Here is a 25,760-nt window from a genome sequence, read left to right as displayed (position 1 = left end):
AGTTCAGCTTTAGACAATGATTTTGAGCAGCCTGTGGTAGGTACCTCTAGAGGTGAGGAGTAAGGAAGTACATTGCCGGGGTCCAGCCTCGGCAAAGTCCAGGTTCCCGCGGGAGAGACGGCGTCAGCGAAAAACTGGGGAGGGGGAAATAAAGAGGACGTGAGACTTGGGTTGGTGTTAGCAAGTCCGACTTTACTGTGCACAAGTGTCGTTTATATATTTTTCAGGATTAGTACAGAAATAGTTCTACAAATATTCTCAGAGAGATAAGAAAGTAAAAAACGAGCACAAGAATATTTATTAGCATTCTATTTTATAGAGCATAAGGTTAATGGTAGTCTTCTCCACAATTAACTAGTGTTTGTTGTCTCTAAGCTAAAGGAGATAGGTACCTAGGCATCTGTTGTAATTCATGGTAAAGTTAAATCAAAGAGAGAAGGTCCAGGCCTCCGGACAGGACAGCAGTCCCTCTGGTTACATCCTGGTGGAGCCATCCCTGCCTCCCTCAATCATTTACGCCATTAGTGTAGGTGGTTAATGGGAACAAAAGGCGACTCCAGGGTGTCTTATCCCCAGGGCTATCTGCATTCTCAGCGGGCAGTTAAACATCTTTACATTTTCGCGCCCTTTACGGGGTGAAAGCATTCCTTTGTCTTTTAGATTCTGGAGCTAACAGTCCCTTAAGCACACTGCCGGAGAAAGTATCATTTTGTTAGTAAAGTAAAGGGCTGAAAAGCTAAGCTAAACTATATATCTTCAAGAATAAAAAACAGAAATAAGTATAGACATAACCTTGCTAGAAAGCATACATATAATTCAGAAAATATCAGGGGTGTCGGCCGGCCATTCTTTACCGAGGGGCATCCCTGCACCCCTCGGCCCTTCTACTCATCAATTATTTATTATTTATTGCTTTTAGGAGAAAACCTCTATAACATTTTAACAGAAAGCAGAAGGTCAAGAATAATATATAGATACTTCTTGATCATCCAATTAACCAGCAAACTTAGAAGGACGATGCATATATATTTAGACAAAGAACTGGAGGGAGAAGGAAACATTAACCAGATGGAGGCCATAAACCTAATTCGACATCTTATCTGGGCAGGATTCCTTTCTGCTTGTCTCAAATGGGACTGTGTGCTCCTCCAATAATTAACCGAAAAATGTCTTGAAAGTTACCTGCAGGTGGTCACATTCTCTTACTTTATCTAATTTTCCCAGGAGGTAGTGCCTCCCAAGCAGCCACCCAAAGGCGTGAAAACTGGAGGTTAAGAAAGGAAAAGGAATGAAGGGCAATTAGAAGTAGCATAGGTTTCAGAACTATGTGAGGGGCTGGCCAGTTATTCTTCACCAAAGGGCGACCCTGCACCCCTCGACGTTAATCGGCTGGACCCTGTCAAACAGCCAATCAAATGATGTAGCCACAGCTCCCAGCAGTACATATCTGTTTGTTAGGAGTACACAAGCATAAGGTCTCAACTGGAGATGGAAATGTGGGATTTGGTGTCTTGTGGGTTTTAGTAAAAGCTGTAGGCAAACAAAAATTCTAAAGTCAATAATAAAAAGGTGAATAGGAAAAAGAAGGGCATAAAGCTTAAACAGTCACTTTACAGAAGATGAAATGCAAATGACTGATAAGTATATGAAAATGGAGTGACTTCATCAGACATCATAGGAATGTAAAGTGAAACCACAATGACATACCACTCTCTAGAAGCCTAAAATGGAAAGAAAAAGGAAAGACATTAGCAAGTGACAATAAGGTTGTGGAGGAACTGGAACATTCACTAGCTGTGGAAGTACCCATTTATATTTGTACAACTGTTTTGGAAAACTCTTTGGCAGTATCTTTTAAAGTTGAACAAATGAACAGATGCAATTATTATGACCATTGGTGTACTGGGAAACTGGCTTGGTGTGTGTGTGTGTGAGAGAGAAAGAGATTGGTATGTAGAGTTGCTGATACTCCCACCGTGGTCAATTTCAAGCTATCAGTGGTTTAAAAACCCAACTTTCAAAAGTCTTCAATGTGTAACAATCAGTATAAGCTGGTTGCTGCCCAACCCAGTAATTTGATTTCTAGATATATAGCCAACAGAAATGCATAGATATTGAGCCAAAAGACACATACTAAAATGTTTGCAGCAACTCTATTTGTAATGCCCAAAACTGGAAACAACCCAAATATCCGTTTGCATTAGAATAGGTAAATTGTGGTATATTCATATAATAAAATACAACAATGAGAAGAATGGACTATTTAGACTCGAATTACGCATAATAACAGTATTGGATGGCAGAAACATAGTTGAAACCAGACACAGAAGAAAAGATACTGTATGACTCAATTTATGTAAAGTTCAAAAGCTAGCAAACTAATCTTGGGTTTCAGAAGTCAAAATAGTTGCTTTCCTTATTTGGAATCATGACCAAAGGTGACACAGTGGACTTTATGAGGTTCGTGTTCTGTTTCTTGATCTGGGTGCTATTTACTTGAATAGTTCCCTTTGTGAAAATTCATTGAGCTGCAATGTATGATTTGTATACTTTTCTGAATGTATGTTTTAACATACATTATGTTACATTAACAAAAATGCTTACATAGAGCGGAAAAGCCTATGGGCAGAGATGAGATTACCCAGGAGTGAGAAGAGAAGAGTGACACACCCCAGGGAACACAGAAACCTCACATACACATTCCTGTTTCTTTCCCCATTTTCCTCCAGACCCCTTCTAGCTTTTTCTATAAAAGCATTGCATGAGGTAAGGATACCAAGAATAAAATTTCTGTTAGAGTGTGGGATTACTCCTGTAGCATTTCTGCATTGAGACTGTTTCCAAGGGGACTTTTTGACTGAATTTATTCTTAGGTTTTGGAAAAGTTAAAAGAGTTGGAGGAAGAACTACTGTCACGAGAAAGACTACCTGGAGGCAGGAGAGGGTGCTAAATACAGAACAGCGACATTTTTCTAAACCTTCTAGTGTGTTGGATCCCAGTAAATGCACTGTACCTATGTGATCATCTCTCCATGATATACTGAAATGGTATACTTTGTGAATTATTTGGTTTGAGAGGGGCAGAAAGAGGAAGGAATTTCATACTAATCTTCTCCTCAAAGAGTGCTTTCAGAAATGGGAAAGTACTCCCAATTAAACAGAAACATCTGTCACTAAAGCCCATTAACATATAATATTAGAAACATGTTTGTTCATCTGTACTACTGCATACTTATCTCTCTTTTCCAGAAATGGCAAGAAGTCTTTTGAAGACATCGTCTATGTCTATAAGAACAAAATTGCTGCATAAAACCGGAGTGTCACTTTATGATACATCTCATGGCTTCCATGAAGAAGTTGTTATAAAAAAGCTTCAGCAGTTTCCCGGTGGATCTGTTGACCTTCAGAGGGAAGACAGTGGCATTGGCATTCTTACTCTGAACAATCCAAGTAAAATGAATGCCTTCTCAGGTATAGAGATGTTTCTTTTGCTAGTTAAAGAATAACCTAAATCTAACCTGCTATCATATGATTTTTATCTTTACTCTTGTGATAAAATTTGTGGAAGTCATGGTACTCTTTGTAGAACACATACACACACGAAAACAAAACTATCCCGTGAAGCAGGAACATTTCTTACTATTTGTGGATAGTTTAATGTTTTTTAAAAACCCATGAATACAGGTGTTGATAAAAAGATAAATGTCAAATTAATCTTGATAATATTTTTCATTGAAATTTATTAACTGCTTAATAACTTGATTTGCGTTCAGCTAATGTCACTGGGAGACAAGTGGGGGGACATTTCAAAGATTTTTAAAAATGAAGAAGAAAAGCCTATAAATGAAAATTATTTAGCTTAAATTTTTTTTCTGTGAATTGAAATACGACTGTCATTAATACATTAACCATGTAATTCCAATAATCAGTCTTCTGGTAGGCAATACTATATTTGAGTTAGGAACGTAGGCATAACTCTTGTTATGAACTGTTTACTTTATAACTCTTGTTGAGCTTGTCAACTTGACACTTAATGTGTACTGCTGTAAAGTCAGGTCTGTATTTCATTTTTACCCTAAGGAATAATTTTTTCATACCACCATATCCCATATTATTCATTCTAATCTTCCTATCCCTAGGACATGTATGATATATTCTCATTTTTCTGCCGAACCATATTTTTGTGTGATTTCTTAATTAAGATGGATAGGTAGAGAGAGATCACTAACAAATTGTAAACTTTTAAAGCGGGGGCTGTCATGTATACTTCTTTTGTGTATGTGCCATGGTACCAACACAACAGGCGTTTGATAGACATTCAGTATATATTTGTAAAATGCATGACCTAAGAGTTCTGTTTGATGCCTGATGGTTTCTAAATTATTTCTCTTTTTTCCAATATTTTATGTGTTTGTGAATCCCTTCCCCTCTCTGGCAGGTGTTATGATGCTACAACTTCTGGAAAGAGTGATTGAACTGGAAAGTTGGACAGAGGGGAAAGGTCTCATTGTCCGTGGGGCAAAAAGTACTTTCTCCTCAGGATCTGATCTGAATGCTGTGAAAGCACTAGGAACTCCAGAGGCAAGTATTGTATGAATTAATTAGGCACTAGGTTCTGCATGTTTATCAGACATCTACGGCTGAGATTATTATATTTTACTTATGTGGTTATTATGATGACAGCTACTCTAATAGCTTTTCAAGGATCAGAGTTTTTGTTTTGCTTCGTAAATTAAGGATTAGGTTGCAATGGTATGAAGTACTGGAGGAAAAAAAAAAAGGAAGGACAGGAAGATGAGCAGTAACCAAAGTCCGTTATTAAAACCAGCAAGAGTTTGAATTCTTTTAAGTGGAAGCCCCTTAGCATCTCATGATAAGGAACTTTACGTGAGGTATGTAGGAGAGGAAAAATTTTCCTCTCTTCCCTTCTAGGTTCCTTGGCTGTTTTAATAATCAGATTGACATAAGACAGATTAACGTAAGAAAAAAAATTTAATTACATATGTATGGGGGCCCCATAAGAACATAAGACCCAAGGACAAGTCAGGCAATTGAGGTTTGTATGCTATCCTGAGCTAAGGAATGGGATGGGGGCCTGGGGCCTCTCAGGACAATAAGAAGAGCAGATGTTTGGTAATTAGATGTTTGTCCTGCTGTACAGATAGGTCATTCAGATAAGTCATTTCTGGTAGTAGCTTGCTTTCTGGAACAGGTCCGCATCTAAATTCTTTTAGGTTTAGGGGAGAGGTAAAAGTTTTTCTTGAGTCTGCTGGGTCTTGATTGCCTTCAGCTCAAAATAGTCCACATGCCAAAGTGGTACATTTTGGGAAGGCTCACTCTGAACCTCTTCAGGTATATATATTAATTACCTAGCATAGCTTTGGCACATAGTAGACTCAACAAATGGTAACAGTTTAAAAATTTGCCTTTGGAATACCCTGATAGAAAAAGAATCCTAACCATCTTCCCTTATCAGTCCTCCAAGAAGCCTGTTCATTCTTGAATTCAGCCCTCCACCCACATCCCCTAGATAAAAAAAAAAAAAAAGAAAGAGAAATGAAAAGAAAAAGGAAAAAAATGTAAGTATTTGTTGCCATTTAATTATGGATGTGGGCTGTATGTAGGTAATGTTTTAAAGGTTTCCACAACTCTCATACCACTCTATGTAGTATATGATCTCTATTTGCATAAATATGTGAGGAAAGAGCTCTCTCTTTTGTTTATTTGAGTTCAAAATAGTTTACATCATTGTGAAATTTCAGTTGTACATTATTGCTTGTCTGACACCACATAAGTGGTCCGCTTCACCCGTGGTATCCACCCCCACCCCCTTCCCCTGGTAACCACTGAACTGTTTTCTTTGTCCATGTGCTTGTTTATATCCCACATATAAGTGAAATCATCTGGTGTTTGTCTTTCTCAGTCTGGCTTATTTTACTTAGCATAATACCCTCCAGGTTAATCCATGTTGTTGCAAATGGGATGATTTTGTCTTTTTTATGGCTGAGTAGTATTCCCTTGTGTATATATATATATATATAACCACATCTTCCTTATCCAATCATTGGTTGATGGGAACTTGGATTGTTTCCATGTCTTGGCTATTGTGGATAGTGCTGCAGTGAACACAGAGGTGCATATGTTACTTTGGATTGTTGATTTCAAGTTGTTTGGGTAGATACCCAGTAGTGGTATAGCTGAGTCATATGGTAGTTCTATTTTTAGTTTTTTGAGGAATCTCTCTACTGTTTTCCATAGTGGCTGCACCAGTTTGCATGCCCACTAGCAGTGTATGAGGGTTCCCTTTTCTCCACACCTTCTCCAACATTTGTTATTTTTAGTCTTAGTGATTATAGCCATTTTAACAGGTGTAAGGTGGTATCTTAATGTAGTTTTGATTTGCATTTCCCTGATGGTTAGTGATGTTGAACATCTTTTCGTATGTTTATTAGCCATCTATATCTTTGGAAAAATGTCTGTTCCTATCTTCTGCCCATTTTTTGATCGGGCTGTTTGTTTTTTTGTTGTTCAGTTGTGTGAGTTGCTTATATATTAAGGAGATTAACCCCTTCTTGGATATATGATTTGCAAAAATTTTCTCCCAATTGGTGGGTTGTCTTTTGGTTTTGATCCTGGTTTCTTTTGGCTTGCAGAATCTCTTTAGTCTGATGAAGTCCCACTTGTTTATTTTTTCTTTTGTTTCCCTTGTCTAAGAGGACATGGTGTTCAAAAAGATCCTTTTAAGTTTGTTGTGAAAGAGTGTACTGCCTATACTATCTTCCAGGAATTTTATGGTTTCAGGACTTATCTTCAAGTCTTGGATCCATTTTGAGTTTATTTTTGTGTATGGCATGAGACAATCGTCTACTTTCATTCTTTCGCATGTGGCTGTCCAGATTTCCCAACACCATTTATTGAAGAGACTATTTTTTTCTCCATTGTATGGTCTTGGCACCTTTGTCAAAGATTAGCTGTCTGTATATGTGTGGTTTTATTTCTGGGCTTTAAGTTCTGTTCCATTGCTCTGTGTGTCTGTTTTTGTACCAATACCATGCTGTTTTGATCACTGTGGCTTTGTAGTACGTTTTGAAGTCAGGGATTGTGATGCCTCCAGCTTTGTTCTTTTTTCTCAGGATTGCTTTAGCAATTCAGGGTCTTTGCTCTATTTCTGTGAAGAATGTCATTGGGATTCTGATCAGGATGACATTGAATCTGTACATTGCTTTGGGTAGTATGGGCATTTTAACTATGTTTACTCTTCCAATCCATGTGCATGGAATCTCTTTCCATCTCTTTATGTCATTATCTCTTTCAATAATGTCTTACAGTTTTCATTGTATAAAGCCATCACCTCCTTGGTTAAATTTATTCCTAGCTACTCGGTTCTTTTAGTTACGATTGTAAGTGGAGTTGTATTCTTGAGTTCTCTTTCTGTAAGTTCGTTATTAGAGTACAGCAATACAACTGATTTTTGTGAGTTGATTTTTACTTTACTGTAATTGTTAATTATTTCTAATAGTTTTCCAATGGATTCTTTAGGTTTTCTACATATAAGATCATGTCGTCTGCAAACAGTGAGAGTTTCACTTCTTCACTCGCTATTTGGATTCCCTTTATTCCTTTCTCTTGCCTAATTGCTCTGGCCAAAACCTCCAGTACTTTGTTGAATAAGAGTAGTGACAGTGGGCATCCTTGTCTTGTTCCTGTTCTCAGAAAGATGGCTTTCAGTTTTTCCCCATTGACTATGATGTTGGCTGTGGGTTTGTCATATATGGCCTTTAGTATGTTGAGATAATTTCCTTATATCCCCATTTTGTTAAGAGTTTTTATTATAAATGGCTGTTGGATCTTGTCAAATACTTCCTCTGCAACAATTGAGATGATCATGTGGTTTTTATTCCTCATTTTATTAATGTGGTGTATCACGTTGATTGATTTGTGGATGTTGAACCATCCCCGTGTCCCTGGTATAAATCCCACTTGATCAAGATGGATGATCTTTTTGATGTATTGCTGAATTGGGGGTGCCAATATTTTGTTGAGGGTTTTTGCATCTATGTTCATCAACAATATTGGCCTGTAGTTTTCCTTTTTCGTCTTGTCCTTGTCAGGCTTTCGTATCAGAGTGATGTCCTCATAGAATGTGTTAGGAAGCATGCCATCTTCCCTAATTTTTTGGAGTAGCTTGAGAAGGATAGGTATTAAATCCTCTCTGAAAGTTTGGTAGAATTCCCCAGGGAAGCTGTGTGGTCCTCAGCTTTTATTCTTTGGGATACTTTTGATTACTGTTTCAATCTCTGTACTTGTGATTGGTCTTTTCAGATTCTCTATTTCTTCTTGATTCAGCTTTGGGAGGTTGTAAGAGTCTAAGAATTTATCCATTTCCTATAGATTGTCCATTTTATTGGCATATAGTTTTTCATAGTGTTCTCTTATAATCCATGGTATTTCTGTAGTATTCATTGCTATTTCTCCTCTTTCATTTCTAATTTTATTTATCTGAGCTTTCTCTCTTTTTTTCTTTGTAAGTCTGGCTAGGGGTTTGTCAATTTTTTCTTCTCAAAGAACCAGCTCTTTGTTTCATTGATCCTTTCTACTGCCTTTTTTGTTTCAGTGGCATTTAGTTCTGCTCTGATTTTTATTACTTCTCTTCTTTTGCTGACTTTGGGCTTTGTTTGTTCTTCTTTTTCTAATTCAGTTAGGTGTAGTTTGAGATTGCTTATTTGGGATTTTTCTTGTTTGTGAAGTTGAGCCTGTATTGTGATGAATTCCCCTCTTACTACCGCTTTTGCTGCATCCGAGATGAGTTGGTATGGTATGTTTTCATTTTCATTTGTCTCCAGATATTTTTTGATTTCTCCTTTAATTTCTTCAGTGATCCATTGCTTGTTCAATAGCATGTTGTTTAGTCTCCACGTCTTTGTCCCTTTCTCAGCTTTTCTCTTGTAATTAATTTCTAGCTTTATAGCATTGTGATTGGAAAAGATGCCTGTTGTTATTTCAATCTTCTTAAATTTGTTGAGGCTTGCCTTGTTTCCCAACGTATGGTCTATCCTTGAGAATGTTCCATGCACACTTGAGAAGAATGTGTATTCTGCTGTTTTGGATGGAATGTTGTATATATTTCTAAGTCCAACTGGTCTAGCTTTTCATTTAATTCCACTGTTTCCTTGTTGATTTTCTGTCTGGATGATCTATCCATTGATGTGAATGGAGTGTTGAGTTCCCCTGCTATTATAGTGTTATTATTAACGTCTTCTTTTAGGCTTGTTGACAGTTGCTTTATATACTTAGGTGCTTCTGTGTTGGGTGCATAGATATTTATGTGTTATTTCTTCTTGATGGAATGTCCCTTTGATCATTATATACTGCCCCTCTTTGTCTCTCTTTACCTGTCTTATCTTGAAGTCTACTTTGTCTGATATAACGATTGCAATACCTGCTTTCTTTTGTTTGCCATTAGCTTGGAGTATCATCTTCTGTCCCTTCACTCTGAGCCTGTGTTTCTCATTGCAGCTGAAATATGTTTTCTGGAGGCAGCATATTGTTGGGTCTTGTTCTTTAATCCATATCGCCACTGTGTGTCTTTTTATTGAAAAATTCAATCCATTACAGTTTAGGGTGATTATCGATATGTGAAGGCTTACTGCTGCCCTTTTATCACTCATTTTCTGGTTCTCCTGGATTTCCTTTGTTTCTCGTCCTCTGTATTTTGGTCTACCAATCAAGTTATGTAGTTTTTATGTTGTGTTTGTTTGTTTTCTCATTTATTGTTTGTGTCTCTGCTCTGCTTTTTCATTTAGTGGTTACCCTGAGGTTTGTATTCAAAATCTCGTGGCTAAGATAGTCCCTTTTTTGATGGCCTATTTTCTTAGACTAAACCGATTCAGTCCCTTTCCTCTTTCCCTTCTAAGCTTTTTTTTTCACATCTTATTCCATCTTGTGTTGTGAGTTTGTGGTTAACATGATGATTATCTTTGTTTTTGGTGTTTTCTTTCCCTTTGTCTTTAATGATATACTTGAGTATTTGCTGTCCTGCTCTGATTCTGTCTACCTATTTATCTCTTTACTCTGTGCTTTGTAACACAGAGTTACAGGTATGAGAGCCTTCTTGAGGATTTCTTGTGGGGGCGGGGGGGCGGTCTTGTGGCTATGAACTCTCTTAGCTTATGTTTGGGAAAGTTTTTATTTCTCCATCATATGTGAAGGATATTTTCACTGGGTAGGGTATTCTTGGCTGAAAGTATTTGTCCTTCAAAGATTTGGATATGTCATTCCAGTCTCTCCTAGCCTGTGAGGTTTCTGCAGAGAAATCCACTGAAAGCCTGAAAGAGGTTCCTTTGTAGGTTATTTTCTTTTGCCTTGCTGCCCTTGGTATTCTTTCTTTGTCATTCACTTTTGCGAGTTTCACTACTATATGCCTCGTGGTAGGTCTTTTTACATTGACATGTTTAGGATATCTGGCAGCCCCTTTCACATGGAGTTCCATCTTCCCTAGGTTTGGGAAGTTCTCTGCTATTATTTCTTTGAACATGGTTTCTACTGCATCCCCTCTTTTCCTTCTTGAATACCTATAATTCTTATGTTGCATTTCCTAATTGAGTCAGATATTTCTGAAAGACTTTCTTCATTTCTTTTTAGTCTTATTAATTGTCTCTCCTCCTCTATCTAGAGGATTTCAACATGTCTATCTTCAGTTATGCTGATATGCTCCTCTGTGGTGTCTGCTCGAGCATTCAGGGAATCCATATTTTGTTTTATTTCTTCCGTTGTGTCTTTCATCTCTAATATTTCTGATTGATTCTTCTTTATAGTTTCAGTCTGTTTCATGAAGTAGCGCCTGAACTCATTGAATTGTTTCTCTACATTCTCTTTTACCTCATTGAGTTTTTTGATGATAGCTATTTTGAATTCTTTGTCATTTAGATTACGTAGTTCTGCATCCTCAGGACTGATTTCGGGTACTTGTCATTTTCTCTCTGACCTGGAGATCTAATATAATGTTTGATATTGCTAGAGGGAGTGGCTCTGTTTTTTTGCATCCTAGTGTTATTTGGTAACAGTTACCACCTATCGCCACCGGGTAGGGGTAAAGAGCCACATATTCTGAGCTCTCTGCCTTCAGCCGAGATCCCAGGGGCTGGAGCTGTGCTGAGCAGGTGGGGGGAGGGGTGTTTTCTCCTGCATGCTCTCATGGATTTCTCCCTCTGCTCTCGCTATGTGCTCTCCTGGGATGTTGGCTTGATAAGGTCACCCCTCGCAAAAGCTTTTGCCCCATTAGAGGGCTTCCCTCAAGGCTGCAATCGATTTTGGGGGTCCTTCACGTTCCTGTGAATGAACAGCCCCTCCCCTGTTCCTTCCCTCTTGGAGGCTTCCCGTGGTCCCAGATGGCAGTCTTTAGGGGGATAGTGAAGTTTGTCTTACCCTGTTCCACCTCCCCCAAGGAGGGCTCTGGCCTCTCCGCCCTCCATCATATGGCTGCGTGGGTCTCTCTGACGTTTTTTATGTTGTGTTTGGATGTCCACTCTTGGAGTATGAATGTCCTTTTCTTTGTATGTTGGAGGGGATAGATTGCTGGGAAAACTCACTCTGCCATGATTCTGATGTCACTCCAAAAGAGCTCTCTTTTGGTAATTTGGATAGACTTAGATTTGAATGCTGGTTTCACTTCTTTCTGGCTAAGTGATTGGACAAATTAGTTAATTTTTCTGTGTCTTATTTTTCTAATCTATAAATGAGAATTATATATTTCACAGAGCTATTGTGAGGATTCAAAATAATGTATATAAAGTGCCTACTAGCTTGGTGTCTGAAAAAGGTAGCTGTTATTTTTATTTCAAAGATCTTGATATTAATAAATATTATTATTCATGAAATCATCCATAATTTGTGGCACTACTAGACTTAAGTTTGTAATGCATCTGAATGGTTAGAGTGTTAAGATGGATGTTGGAATATCTATGGATTCCTGCCCAAGCTTTACTAACAATTATATGACCTGCAAGTCGCTTGATTATAATTTTTTATCTCTCGAATGATTGGGTTACTAGGCACCTCATTTTGCTCACAAAAGTCACTGTAAAGATAGAATGATATAGTAGATTATTGTGGTTCTGATATAAGTCAGGTAGGAAAACATCCCTAAAAAGGTCCAAGGTTATTTTGTTTTCCTCTTGTTGGAAAGTTGTTTCTGTCTTTTTACATCATGCAGGATTTTTTTTTCCTATATATGTAAAAGCTAAAAGTGGAAACATGCTAATTGTTTTGTGTATATATTGCGAGTCTGATGTAAGTCATGTAGGAATGCATATGTAGTTTTTATTCAGACTTCAGATAAGGGATCACTTAATGAAGTTTATTCTTTTTAGTATAGACGTTGTCTGTGTAATCTCTTTTGAATGCCTGCGGTAAAATAAGATTGACTTTTGATCAACAGCTGAGAACTAGGATCATGTGGCCCCAGTGCTTAAATAGCATTGCAGGTGCCCATCACTTACAGTTGTACACTTCTGCCAGTCTCATCAAGAAAATCTGGAATTATGGGGCCAGCCCGGTGGCATGGTGCCCGGGGAACTGAAGGTGCCCGGGTACACTGAAGCGGGGCACTGCCTTGGTGGCCTGGGATTTGGCAGTTTGGATCCTGGGTGGAGACATATGCACCACTTGTCAAGCCATGCTGTGGCAGGCATCCCACATACAAAGTAGAGGAAGATGGGCACGATGTTAGCTCAAGGCCAGTCTTCCTCAGCAAAAAGAGGAGGATTGGCAGCAGATGTTAGCTCAGGGCTAATCTTCCTCAACAAAAGAAAATCTGGAATTATGATTCAGCTCTGCAATGTGTATGCTTAGAACCCAGATTGGTACTTAAAATAACTTATTTTACTTAAAGCATTTTCCTAGGTAGATGGATCCTTTGTTCTACATTTATGAAATTTCCCTAGTCCTAGTATAAAAAATTTATAGCATTGAAATAAGCAATTTGAGTAAAATTCTCTTTGTGGATAATATTAAGAAACATAGTAATATGTATAAAGTACTTTGTCACATGTTGATTTTAAAATTAACAAAAACTATAAAGTTCCTGATAACTATTACCATTTCTCATACTGTCTATATTTTTATATGCCTGAGAAATAACTGTTAAATACAGTAGTCCCCTCTTATTCACTGGGGAGATGTTCTAAGACTCCCAGGGGATACCTGAATAGTACTGAATATGGAACCCTATATATACTCTGTTTTTTCCTAAACATACATATCTTTGATAAAGTTTAATTTATAAACTAGGCACAGTATGAGGTTAACAACAGTAACTAATAATAAAATAGAATGATTATAACAGTTATAACAGTATATATACTGTAACAATATACTGATAACCAAGATGGTTACTAAGTGACTAATGGGCAGGTAGCATATACAGCATGAATACACTGGCCAAAAGAATGATTCATGTTCTGAGCAGACGGATCACAATTGTTCGAGATTTTATCCTGCTACTCAGAACAGGGGGTGATTTAAAAACTTCCGTAATTGTTTATTTCTGGAATTTTCCATTTAATATTTTTGAACTATGGTTCCACGGAAAACGAAACCACAGATGAGGGGGGACTACTGTATGTGTAAAACTGAGATTTAACAAGTGGGCTCAAGTCTTCTGAGCTTCATACCTGTTTGAGTTGCAGCTGCAGGTGTGAATGCATCTGCCCATCACAGCTGAGATACTGTGAGACCCTTAACGTGACTTCAAGTTATAAAGAGCTTTTCTCTCAGTGAGGCTCTTCTTATCTAATATAGTTACTCTTTCTGGTTGCAGATGCCTCACTAGTGTCTGCTTATTTGGTGAATTTGCTTTTCTGAGGATGATGAGATAACTAGAATAGATAATGATTTTAGTAATTGGATTACATTCCCTGCTAATTATAATAAGATACTTGAAAGAAATTATTAAATTGATTTTGTTTAAAAAAGATATTTATGTTGATGTTTTTGCCCTTGTATTTTTTCAAAATTTTAAGATATTTTATTAATGAAAATTACCAAATATAAACAAAAGTAGAGTGGCTAATACAATGAAACCCTCATGTACTCATAAGAGCATCAACAACCATCAATATTTGATTATATTTATCATTCCACTTTTTTTTTTTAATCTACCTGGTCTCTCAAGAAGTTGGTTTCATTTTGGTATTCTTTGTTTAATGAGCAGTAAAGGAGCTCCCTATTAGGCAGTCCTTGGTTGAGAAGGTCAGGCAGGGAGATGGATTAGCATAACACAAGCATTAGCCCTGCAAGGTTATGGGACAGAAAAAAGAACAAAATAGGAAAAAATCTAATGTAAGTATTAACCCAGTTATAAGATTTGGATTTGATGCCACAGATGTTCTGTAGACTGCAAAAAGTCTTTTTTCAAACTCAAAATCTAAGAATAAGCTTCAAGACATAGGGAAATAAAAACCTGCTTACTCTACAATGAATAGGCATAACGCCTCAAGGAAAAGTCTGACATTTAGAAACCCTTATACTCTTTATCTGATAGCTTGAAGATAACATCCTCCTTTGCCTCCTGACCTTCCTTGTTACTTTTCTGCCAATCTATTGACCCTGTTTTCTGTGTTGCTTAAATTTCTACAGTGACCTCAAAGTTCTTGTCTCACTTCTTTGCTTTTGCTACTACTCTTGTACAGTTCCATTTTAGTCAATAATTTATAAATAAGCTATTTTAATTTTCTCTAAACCCTTCCATGTAATTTGAGCAAAGTAATAAATCCATACAACAAGCACTTAGGGAAACAGAGAGCTCACTTATGTTCTAGGATAAGATATTTTACAAGCTGGGCATTTTTCCACTCAGGATACATGAGGCTTAGAGGAAATATGTTGTTAATAGTTCTTTTGGCACTTAGGCTGAATATTGTGCTTCTCATCTTTGTTATACTGGGAAGAGCTGGAGGAGTAGGGTTAGGTGTCAGAGTATCATCCAGATCGGACGAAAATATCACCATCTGCAACAGCTCTCAAAACCTTTTTTTTTTTTTAAGTACTTCCTAGCTTCCAGCTTTTAGCTGTCAGAGCAGGTCCAGCTTTTCATTGGTCCCTTTCCCTCAACTCATTCTATCACAGGTAGGAGTTTATCTAATTGACTTATTTTCTTCCTTCAGCCCAGTAAGAGGCCTGAGAGTATAACCATTGTTGGCTCACTGGCTTTGGGGGACAAATGTAATAAATTAAATCTTTCTTCTCCTTAGGTCATGTTGGCTAGCACAATGTGATCTCTACTTTATGGTACACTTAAGGCCAAGACATACTTGTTATGTGATTGCCAGTGCTATCACTGATGTTAACAATAACAAGTTAGATAACATTTTTGTTCTCCTATATGCCCAGACCCTCTTCTAAGCTCTTTACCTGTCATAAGTTATTTAATCATTACTAACTCCCCTACTGAGGTAGGTACTATTATTAGCACCATTTTACATGTGAAGATCCTGAGGCATATAGAGGGAAGTATCTTGCCCAAAGTCAAATGGGCTAGTCAATGGATAGAGCCCAGATTCAAAACTAGGCAGTTAGCCTCTAGAGTCTGTGCTGTTAACCATTATTCTAGGCTGCTTTTAAACCTTTTTTAGTGTGACTTTTATCCCTTCATTGGAAATTGTAAGAGAACACAGGCTAATACCTGCATCACCATCATTACTACCAATTTTAGATATTTCCATCAGAATTTCAAGTACTCTAAATCTAGTAATAGAAAATAGACCTATTAAAATGACTTTATTGAGATAATTTAACCAGTTCTATTGGCCAGGTTTTAAATAGACTATAAATCAGTCTACTTTTAAAGACTTTTAGCTCTTTGTGCTTGTATTAATTTTCTCATCACTTTGTAATATAGACTGACCTTCCTGATAAAGGCTTTTCTGGTGAGGAAGATTGGCCCTGAACTAACATCTGTTGCCAATCTTCCTCTTTTTTTTTTCCTCCCAAAAGCCCCAGTATATAGTTGTATATTCTAGTTCTCAGTCCTTCCTGTTCTTCTATGTGGGATGCCACCACAGCATGGCTTGATGAGCGCTGTGTAGGTCCATGCCAAGGATCTCATCCTGTGAACCATGGGCCACTGAAATGGAGCGTGCAAACTTAACCACTGTGCCACCAGGCTTGCCCCTGATAAAGGCTTTTGATTAGGAAATTTGTACCATGTTGGTTTTTACCTTTCACTGACTGCATTTATTTTATAAATCAATGTAGTTCTCCATCTAAAATTCATCTGATTCAGTTAACTTCAACCAGCACATACAATGCAGAACATTGTACTAGCTTCTGAGGATAAAGAGGATGTACCATCAACCTCAAGAAACTTATGGTCTAGGCTAGCAAATGCCCTCTCCCCTTCTCTTCTATAAACCCTTCCCAACTACTCCAACCCAATTGAAATGAATTGTTTCTTATTTGGTGCTATTCCCAGTTTGTTCAGGCATTTCTTAAAATACTTACTATGCAATACCTTCATACATGTTGCATTTCTGTATCTCTCATAAGATTTTTGGGGACTAAGAACTGAGACCACATTCCACTTATGAGGTTCCCTAGTCCCTATCCTGTATAAATAATGTGTCTAATAATGAATCCAAACACAATGCATGCAAGACAATCTATAAGTACTGTTGATAAGTTACAAAAATAAAAACACCATGGAAACACAAAGGAGAAAACTATTACTATGGGATATAGAAAATCCAGATGGAAAAATATTATTTGATCTTGGCATTTCTTGAAATAGGTGGAGACAAGGACGGGTTATTCCAGATAGTGGGAATGATGTGAGCAAAGACACAGGAACAATAAGTGTAACATGTTGGAGGAATGACAAATTAATGTGGCTGAAGTTAGGATGCTTGGATGAGGGTTATGGTAGTCAATAGAGTTGATAAAATAGTTTGGGATCAAGTGGGATCAGGCCTTCCCAAGGAATTTAGACTTTATTTTATTGGTGATAAAAATCATCATCCTATAGGAAGGTTTATCAGACAGCAGGATGCAAGATATATTAAAGAGGAAAAAGAAATTAAATACAGAGAGTTAGGAAGCAAAGCTGTTGTAATAATCTAAGCATGAGTGACAAAGTGTGAACTAGAGGAATGGTAGTGAAAATAGAAAAAGAAGGGATTTATATTGGAAAAATTTCAAAGGAAGAATTGGGGGAACGTACTTGGTAACTAATCGACTGTAGGAGAATTGTGAAATCAAAGAAATACCAATTTCTGAGCCTTGTTGACCAGAAGACCTTTTTCCACTAACTCAGAACTTGCTTACATTTATGTGATTTTTCACAGTGTCTAGATTCATTTTCATCTTTCCAACCATCCTGTAAATCAAATAAAACAGGTATTTTTTTATTCCTCATTCCTTGTGGATGAGGAACTGAGGTTCATAGTTATGACTTGCTCAATTTCATGTTATTGGTAAGTGATAACACTGGGATTCAAACTCACCTGTTTCACTCCCAGTTAGTTTTGCCATGCTGAGTTTGAAGTGTTGGCAGAAAGTGGAAATTTCTCATGGGTTTTGGAACTCTACATGAAAACAGTAGTGGAAGCAAGGGTAATAATGAACGAGACTTCCAAGAATGAAATTGATAAAGATAAGAAAGAGAATCATGGATTGGACTTTTGAGAATACCTGCATTTAGAGGATTAGCTGAATAAGAAGAGAGAAAGAAGAAAACTGGAAAAGAACAGTCAGAGAACTAGGAAGAGAATCAGGAGTGGAGGATGTTGCTAGAAACAAACAATGTTAAAATGAAGAAACTGGTCAAAGCAAGGTAGCACATGTTATGGAGAGAGAGGAAGAGGAGGATGGAGAAAAGCCATTTAATTTGAATAATGGGAGGGTTTTAGAAACCTTTGAAGGGGAGTCTTTTGAGAGAAGGGCGAAGAACAGATTACACTAGGTTGAAGAAAACGTGTGAAGAAAAAAGAAGAGGCAATGAGTTTAGACTACTTTTAATAAATTTGTTTTTTAGATGTTTATATTCTCAGGGGATTACAGTCTGGGATAATAGGTGGGTGTATCTTGTGCCCTTCCCAGCAAATTACCCTGAGTAGAACTCCACACTGTTGTAAGGGTATATGATCTAACTCTCACACATAAGTCTTTGCTAATACCTCGTGCGTAGCTGAGCTCAAGGAGCCCAGGAGCTCAACAAAATCAAATACTGCGTCATTTGCATTTTGGACACTATCAGAGAGTTTTAAATGAAAACATTACTAAAAAAATTAGGTGTATTTTTGGTTTCATTACTTTCTAAATCCTGGAAATATCTTTTTAAAATTTCTTATGTAATACATTTGCATTATATCTTTGTGTTTATGCATATTCTTATTTAAAGGATGGAGTGGCCATGAGTATGTTCATGCAAAACACCTTAACAAGACTTATGAGGTAATGTATCTTTCTTTTTAAAATCTGATTTCTAAAATACCAAAAATAGCTCTTCATTATTCTATTTTTTGTACCAGTTAAAAAAATAATAGCTGATTTTCAAATTATATTTATTCTAATGTGGAAATTTATTTGTGCCATCAAGGACAGTCATTTAATTAGATGTTACTGTCTAGAAGTCTATACAAGTATAGAAAAAGAATTTAAGACATGGCCTTTTTCCTTAAAAGCTTATAGTGCTACCTATATTTAGGGATAGACATGGGAAAGTTAAATACTGCTATTGGAGCAGAATAAAGACACTGATCAAGAGATGACATGTAAAGATCACCTAATATTCAAAATTCTTAGAATGTATAGTGAAGTGGTCTGTGTCCAGAGGAAAGATCAAGAACTCTGGATTGGAGAGGTTTTCACATCTTTCTGAGGAAGATGGGTTCTTTGCACTTAGGTGAAAGTTTTAAGAAAAGGGAGAAAATTCTTCTTGGCCTATCACTATGCATTTGGGGTTACACACTATGACTTGGTTGGGCTGATGAACTTTCTACTTCCATATTCTGAATGTTGACAATTTAAAAGTTACAAAAACTAAGGAAATTTATATTTATTTAGCATACTAATTAATTGGACATTACTGTAGTTTTATGCTCTGTGTATCTGAGACTCTAAAAAGAATAATGGAATCATAACATTACTATTCTAAAATGCTTTTTCATTGTTTTAGTTCTTGTCACCATCTTCTCCCTACTACGTTTGACTTTTTCTTAGGTAAACATAAAAAAGTTTTTTTTTAAATAATTCTTTTTATTTGGAAGCAGTGTGTGTTAAGAAATTTTCAATTACTTTATTTCTGCAGCTTTGCATTTTTGTTGGAACCTACTGAAAATTCTTTACTTTCAAAACATTTTTGATTTATCTTTGAATATTCATACACTCCTGCAAAGTGGGTCCTTGCAAACAGGAAAGGGGAAGAGATTGATTTTTACCGCAGAACCATTCCTTTATGTAGGATTAGTCTGTGGATCATTTTTAGTGAGTAATGAAAAGATTTTTGATAGGAACCTTCATAATAACACAGTTTTGGAGCTCAGTCTTCTGAACCACATTTCCTCCCTTTGGATACAGCCTTAATTTTCCCATCCATATCCGCATCTCAATAAAAATGGACTAAGATGATATCACATTGAATTATTCCCAATTACCAGCTACTGAGAAGTTCCAGGAGCTGTAAATTATACAGAAACTCCATTTATTTGAGAGAAAGTTACAGTATGGATACTATTTAAACATATATAATGAGTCAGGGAGATATTTTGGTAAATTACATGGCATTTATTATGAATTATTATATCTTCATTATTAAACTGTTTTTCTCCTCTTGAGGCACAGGCTAAAGGTTCCATTGTCCTTAAAGATTTGTTTGTTATTATAAATACTGCTCAATAATTTTGTTTCCACTGCATCTTAAGTTTTTAAAATAAGAGTAAGTTAATATTGAAATTAAAAATACTCACATTCGTTTTTTCTCTTTCTTTCAATATACAGACTTCCTTTAGTAAGTGTTGCACTGGTTCAAGGTCGGGCAATGGGTGGAGGAGCAGAAGTTACTACGGCATGTGATTTCAGGTAGGATGAAAATTGTATTACTTCTTGCATGTATTTAATTAATATATGCTCAAATTTTTTTGGCCTTAATATCAATATTTTATGTATTAAGTAGGATAATCAATTAGCAAATATTTTTGTCAGTCATTAAAGTAGATAATTTCAGTCTAGTATAATAATTCTACCATTACTTTATTACTGTACATTTCAAAAGTTTCACAAAACCAAATGATTTTGAATAAATCAAATCCATATTAGCAAAATCCCTGGAGAGGGAAGCCAAGGAAACGTATGAAACTTTAAGATTCAAAAGAAATATAAAGAAAAGTAAAAAACTGAGAAAGAAAAGAAAAAGAGAATGGAGAAAGACTACTGTAGTCGTCCTCTTACCAATAAAAAGAGGTTTTCTGAGATCCATTTCATATCTTCACTCTACTCGGATATGTAGTAACTTTGTGGAGGCTTTGGGCTGATTAGGGAATAAAATTAGAGAAAGTTATGTGGGACCAATAGCCCTTCAATCCCTAGAATTCTTTTTACTGTTGGACAGCTGTACTTTATAGGAAGGACATTTTGTGGAATCTGACAGTTTATGTATGTTTGAAGGTGCTTTCTCAGTACCATTCCTAGGACCTACTTGCTTAGCTAGGAGAACCAATACAGTGTTCTTTGTACAGACTTGCACACTTGAGCCTCTTTATAATGCGAAAGGCAGAGTAGATAGCATACTTGGAGGTAAAATGGAGAAGAGCCCAAGCACTGGAGTCAGAATTAGGTTCTTTCCCAGTTTGCTGCTTTTATCTATTTGACTTTAAGCAAGTAACTGTTTCGTCTAAGTCTCAATTTCTTTGTCTATAAAATGGAAATAATCTCCCTTAAGTGTTGTAGATAGATTTAAACGAGTTAATGAATATATAGGTTTTAGCATAATTCTTAACCTAAAGTACACGTGAGTGTACACATGATATTGATTAGAGTCTTAGGATTACCTTATACTACTTTTACAGAAATGCCAGTATGGTAATGTTCAGGCTTTAAACTCATTAATTCTTGTTTCACTGGGAATGTTTTTCAGCCTTAAGGCTAACCGTGGCCTCACTCCTTTTTCCTATTCATTATACACTTGATCCTGGCAAAGGAAAATGTTGGAGCATACACTAAGAGGAGACTATCAGTGTTTAAAGTTTTGACTCTCCTTTTCAGACACTGAAGAGAAAGCCATTCCACTCTGGCATGTAGTGCTGTAGGCTCAAATTTTCATAGTTCAGATTTTCAAATTATGTAAGCTAACACTCGTAATCTGTCCACTGTACCAAAATGGTATGAAAATAGTCATGATGATGTAAAAAACACTCATCAAAAAGAAAAGGAAGACCTATAATTAAGGATGCTAAAAGATGTATATTAATCATAGACTTATCTCTTCTAACCTCCATTTTAACAATTTTGAAATCAGTCTCATTGAGGTATAATTTACATTCTATGCTTGTGTAACCACCTCCACAATCAAGATGTAGAAGGTTTTCATCACCCCCATATGTTACATGTACCCTTTCCCAGTCTCTTCCCACCCTAGTCCAAGGCAAACACTGACCACTTTCTCATTCTAAATAAGGTTTGTGTTTTGGTTTAGTTTTATATACATAGATTCATATAGTATGTACTCTTTTATTTCCAGCTTGAGATTCATCAGTGTTGTACCATGTATCACTACTTCATTCCTTTTTAATGTTGAGAAGTGTTTCATTGTATAGATATATCACAGTTTGTTTTTGAGATTAATTTGTCTTATTCCATATATCAGTGGTTTGCTTATTTAATTCCTCAGTAGTATGCCTTTCTTTGCATTCTATATATTATTATATATTCTGGATAGAAGTCCTTTTATGTCACCAAATATATAGTTGTTCTTGGTCAAATGTAAGTACTGTCAATGTATTCTCTCTGCCTTTTTTTATTAGGGTCTTTTGAAGAGCGGAAATTTTTAATTTTTAAAACATTTTTGACTTTTCATTTTGAAATAATTACATACTTATGAAAAACTTGCAAAAATCATACAGATAACTCCAATATACCTTTCACTCAGTTTCCGAAATGTTAATATCGTGTATAACCACAGTATAGTTATAAAAATTAATATCAATACAATACTTTCAAATAGTCTACAGACCTCATTCAAAGTTTTATTGTTTAATTTTTTTTTTGAGGACGATTAGCCCTGACCTAACATCTGCTGCCAATCCTCCTCTTTTTGCTGAGGAAGACTGACCCTGAGCTAACATCCGTGCCCATCTTCCTCTACTTTATGTGGGACGCCTGCCACAGCATGGCTTGCCAAGCAGTGCATAGGTCCGCACTTGGGATTTGAACTGGTGAACCCCAGGCTGCTGAAGCAAAACATGCGAACTTAACCACTGTGCCACTGTGCTGGCTCCTCAAATTTTTAAAATTATCCTACTAATGTCCTTTTTCTGGTCCAGGATCCAGTCAAGAATCTATTTTGTCTGAGATAAATACAATCATGCCAGCTTTCTTATGATTAACATTATTGTGGTATATCTTTTTCTGTCCTTTCATTTTAACCTGTGTTGTATTTTTCAAAGGCAATTCTAGTTAGTACAAAATATATATTTGAGTCTTGCCTTTTTATCCAGTCTAACAATCTCTGACTTTTAATTGGAATTTTATACCATTTATATTCAGTGTTGTTATTGATATAATTGAGTTTATTCTACCATCTTGGTATTGTTTTCTATTTGTCCCATCTGTTCTTTCTTACTCTCTTTTCCTGCCTCATCCTAGATTATTTTTTTATGACCCCATTTTACCTTTACTATTGACTAAACCTCTTTGATATATATATATATATATATCAGATATATTACTAGGAAAATGAAACAAAAAACTAAGACAAATTTCTTGAATGGCAGTGCCTAGAATATATGGGTAGAAAATATATATTTCTAAAACACAGAAAAAGATATTTTCTAGTAATATATATGTACACACACAAACATATACATACATATATAGTTTTTTGACTGGTTAGTTTAGAGTTAATAATATGCATTTTAAACTTATCATAGTCCACCTTCAAATAATATACTACTCCATACAAAATATAAAAACATTACAATATATTTTTATTTCCCTTCTCCTGTCCTCTGTGCTATTGTTGTCATATATTTTGCTTCTACATGTTATAACTTCACAAATTATTATTATGCTTTTGTTTTAATCAGGCAATTATCTTTTAAAGAAATAAACATAATAAGAATGAAAGGCCTTTTTATTTATTTATATTTTTACCAGAAAATAAATTTGGGGTTTAAGCATATCTGAATTTTTAACTTTATGAATGAAGATAATGATTTCTCTAACCAGAAATTCATCTAGTATTAGATGTGTGTAATTCTGTATTGTTTGAATAGTTTTGGAACTTAATTACTTCTAAGAAAGCTGGATCATACTAATAACTCGATGATATTTCCACATTGTTCTTCCAGTTTTTTGAGAATGTAGCAAAGCTAGGAACCCTATCTTAGAAAGCTTCATATAAAATCTCATCCATGGACCCTTGGTTTAGAACCCCTGTTTTTGAAGCAAATATTTCTGCTTATGTACTATTTATTTTATCATTATCTTTTGCATTTTAAGATATATCTTTTGACCACTGATGCAATTTTGATAAGACCTTCTAATATTTTGGTTTTGTGTGTATAGAACACAAATGTTTAGTTTAATCATTTGTTACAAAATGGGAACCTATGTAACTATGATACGGATCAAGAATTGGAACATTGCCAGCACTCCTGAAGCCCTCTACACACCCTTTCTAAGCCATACCCCCTCCTTTCCATCTAGCAGAAACTATTACCCTGAATTTTATATTTTCCTTTTTACTTTCCTCTATAGTTTTATAAGCTAGTTATTCTGTAACCAATATATTCTTTTTGAACTTCATATAAATGGCATCATGTAGTAATAGAAATAGTGTGAGGGAAGAGTCAGTAAGCTAATTCATGCAAAGTAGTAAAATTTTATATTAATTTTTATTCTTTTTGATAATTTATGACAGGTTTTAACTTGTCAATTGAAATATATCACATTGTAGTCACAAAAATAGAGATTTTAAAATAGTTTTTGATGTATAAGACAGTTTATGAAGATTCTAGCCTCTTTGAAGACTAGTGCTTCCTAACTGGAGAGGATTCTTAGACATAATTAAAAATGGCCATTTCATATGACGGTGCCCTCTGCTGTCCTCAGGGCAGATTGCATTAGGATCTACAGCTTGTTCTGTGAGGTGGAAGCAGTCATTGGCTTTTTGGACAATGTGAGACTAAATATAAAATGCTCTATGTGTGAAAGGATTAAAGACTTTTCTCACTTTACCTTGAAATACGTGTACTAAGGAAATATATAATTTAAATATATAAATATAAAGTATATATTTAAAAATATAACTTAATATATTTAAAGAATTCTAAGCTAATCCAACTGTGCATTATTACACTTAAAAAACCTGTACATAAAGGTCAGTGCAAAGTAAAACTTTATAGATGTCCTCTGTAGAAAGTGTACCCTCTAACACAGAGTCTGGTTTCATCTTTGTGCATTTATTAGACTTTCACATCACCCTTCATATTTATTCCTCATCCGCGTTTGGGTCTAGTTAGGGTTTAGGACACAAGGCCAAATCACAGGAAAAACAATCAGAGACTGTTTAATCTTTTAATACTGCTAATTTGTCTTGCTTTGCTGTTCTCTAAATGAAGGAAGTATCGTGTGTCCTGAAGCCTCATAAAATATTTAGTTTTATTGGTTATGAGATGTCTCAGGGTACTGCCCTCATCAGATATATCCAGTAATATACCAGATACATTCACAGAGCAGCTTCCAATGAAGCCATGTTCATTTGTAAACCAACTTTTCTGGAAGTGGTGTCTTTGTTCATTAAACATATGTTTAGCACCCATGTATGCCAGGCACTGCCATTCAAGAAACTTACATCTTTATTTTTTGTTTTGGTTTTCTAGTATTATATTTTATTACATTTTACAACCAATTAGAAATTTTAAAAAAGTAGGAACTGATCCTTCACCATAGAAAAGCACTGTCCTAGTCTCTTCAGCCCTTTTTAACTTACACCAAAAGCAAAAAGTCTTCAACGTTAGAGGCTAATAGAGAAGATTGCATCCTGAACTACATGACCAGCCACGGTTTCAAGGAAGTGATAAATCATTACAAGTTACTCTTCTGATTTCCCCCCTAACTTTATCAGTACCTTGTCAGTTATCTTCTATGACAACTTGCTTTAATTGTGTTATAAAAATATCTGCTTGTTCCAAAAGCACACCAAAAGCTTTCATAGCATTCTGCTAAAAAGATCAGTTCCTTCCTTAGGTATATGTTGGCCCTTTTTTGCTTGTTTAACTTTCTTAACCTTGGAGAACTGCCTGGAATTCACTCAACTGACATTTTATCCCTGCTGCTCTTCCATTATCCTTGGAAAATATTTCAGAATTTGAGAGAGATTCTTAATATGAGTATTCAAAAGAAATGAGCTCATACAGCATTCTAGCATTATTCTACCCTATGCTCCCAAACCTTGTAAGCATCAGCTGATAATACCTATCATGAATTAATATGTCAGGAGCACTCAAGTCTATTTGGTATATATAGACCCTCATAGTAAATTCTCAAGGGGA

At 35.9% G+C, this 25,760-nt stretch overlaps 1 protein-coding gene across 8 annotated transcripts in view; it reads left to right on the top strand.

Moving 5' to 3' along the window:
- The window catches only part of ECHDC1 (ethylmalonyl-CoA decarboxylase 1), a 78,389-nt gene that overhangs the window by 38,553 nt on the left and 14,076 nt on the right, over window positions 1-25,760 (top strand). For all 8 annotated transcript variants that reach the window (NM_001309234.1, XM_070222774.1, XM_070222773.1 and 5 more), the window contains 4 exon segments: window positions 3,250-3,471; window positions 4,439-4,581; window positions 18,392-18,444; window positions 19,990-20,070. In NM_001309234.1, coding sequence (NP_001296163.1) covers window positions 3,250-3,471; window positions 4,439-4,581; window positions 18,392-18,444; window positions 19,990-20,070 — 499 coding nt within the window.

Source organism: Equus caballus, chromosome 10 (assembly GCF_041296265.1).
Source record: "Equus caballus isolate H_3958 breed thoroughbred chromosome 10, TB-T2T, whole genome shotgun sequence".
NCBI classification, from domain to species: domain Eukaryota; kingdom Metazoa; phylum Chordata; class Mammalia; order Perissodactyla; family Equidae; genus Equus; species Equus caballus.
The sequence above is the reverse complement of the archived record's forward strand: the minus strand, read 5'-3'. Positions and strand labels throughout refer to the sequence as shown.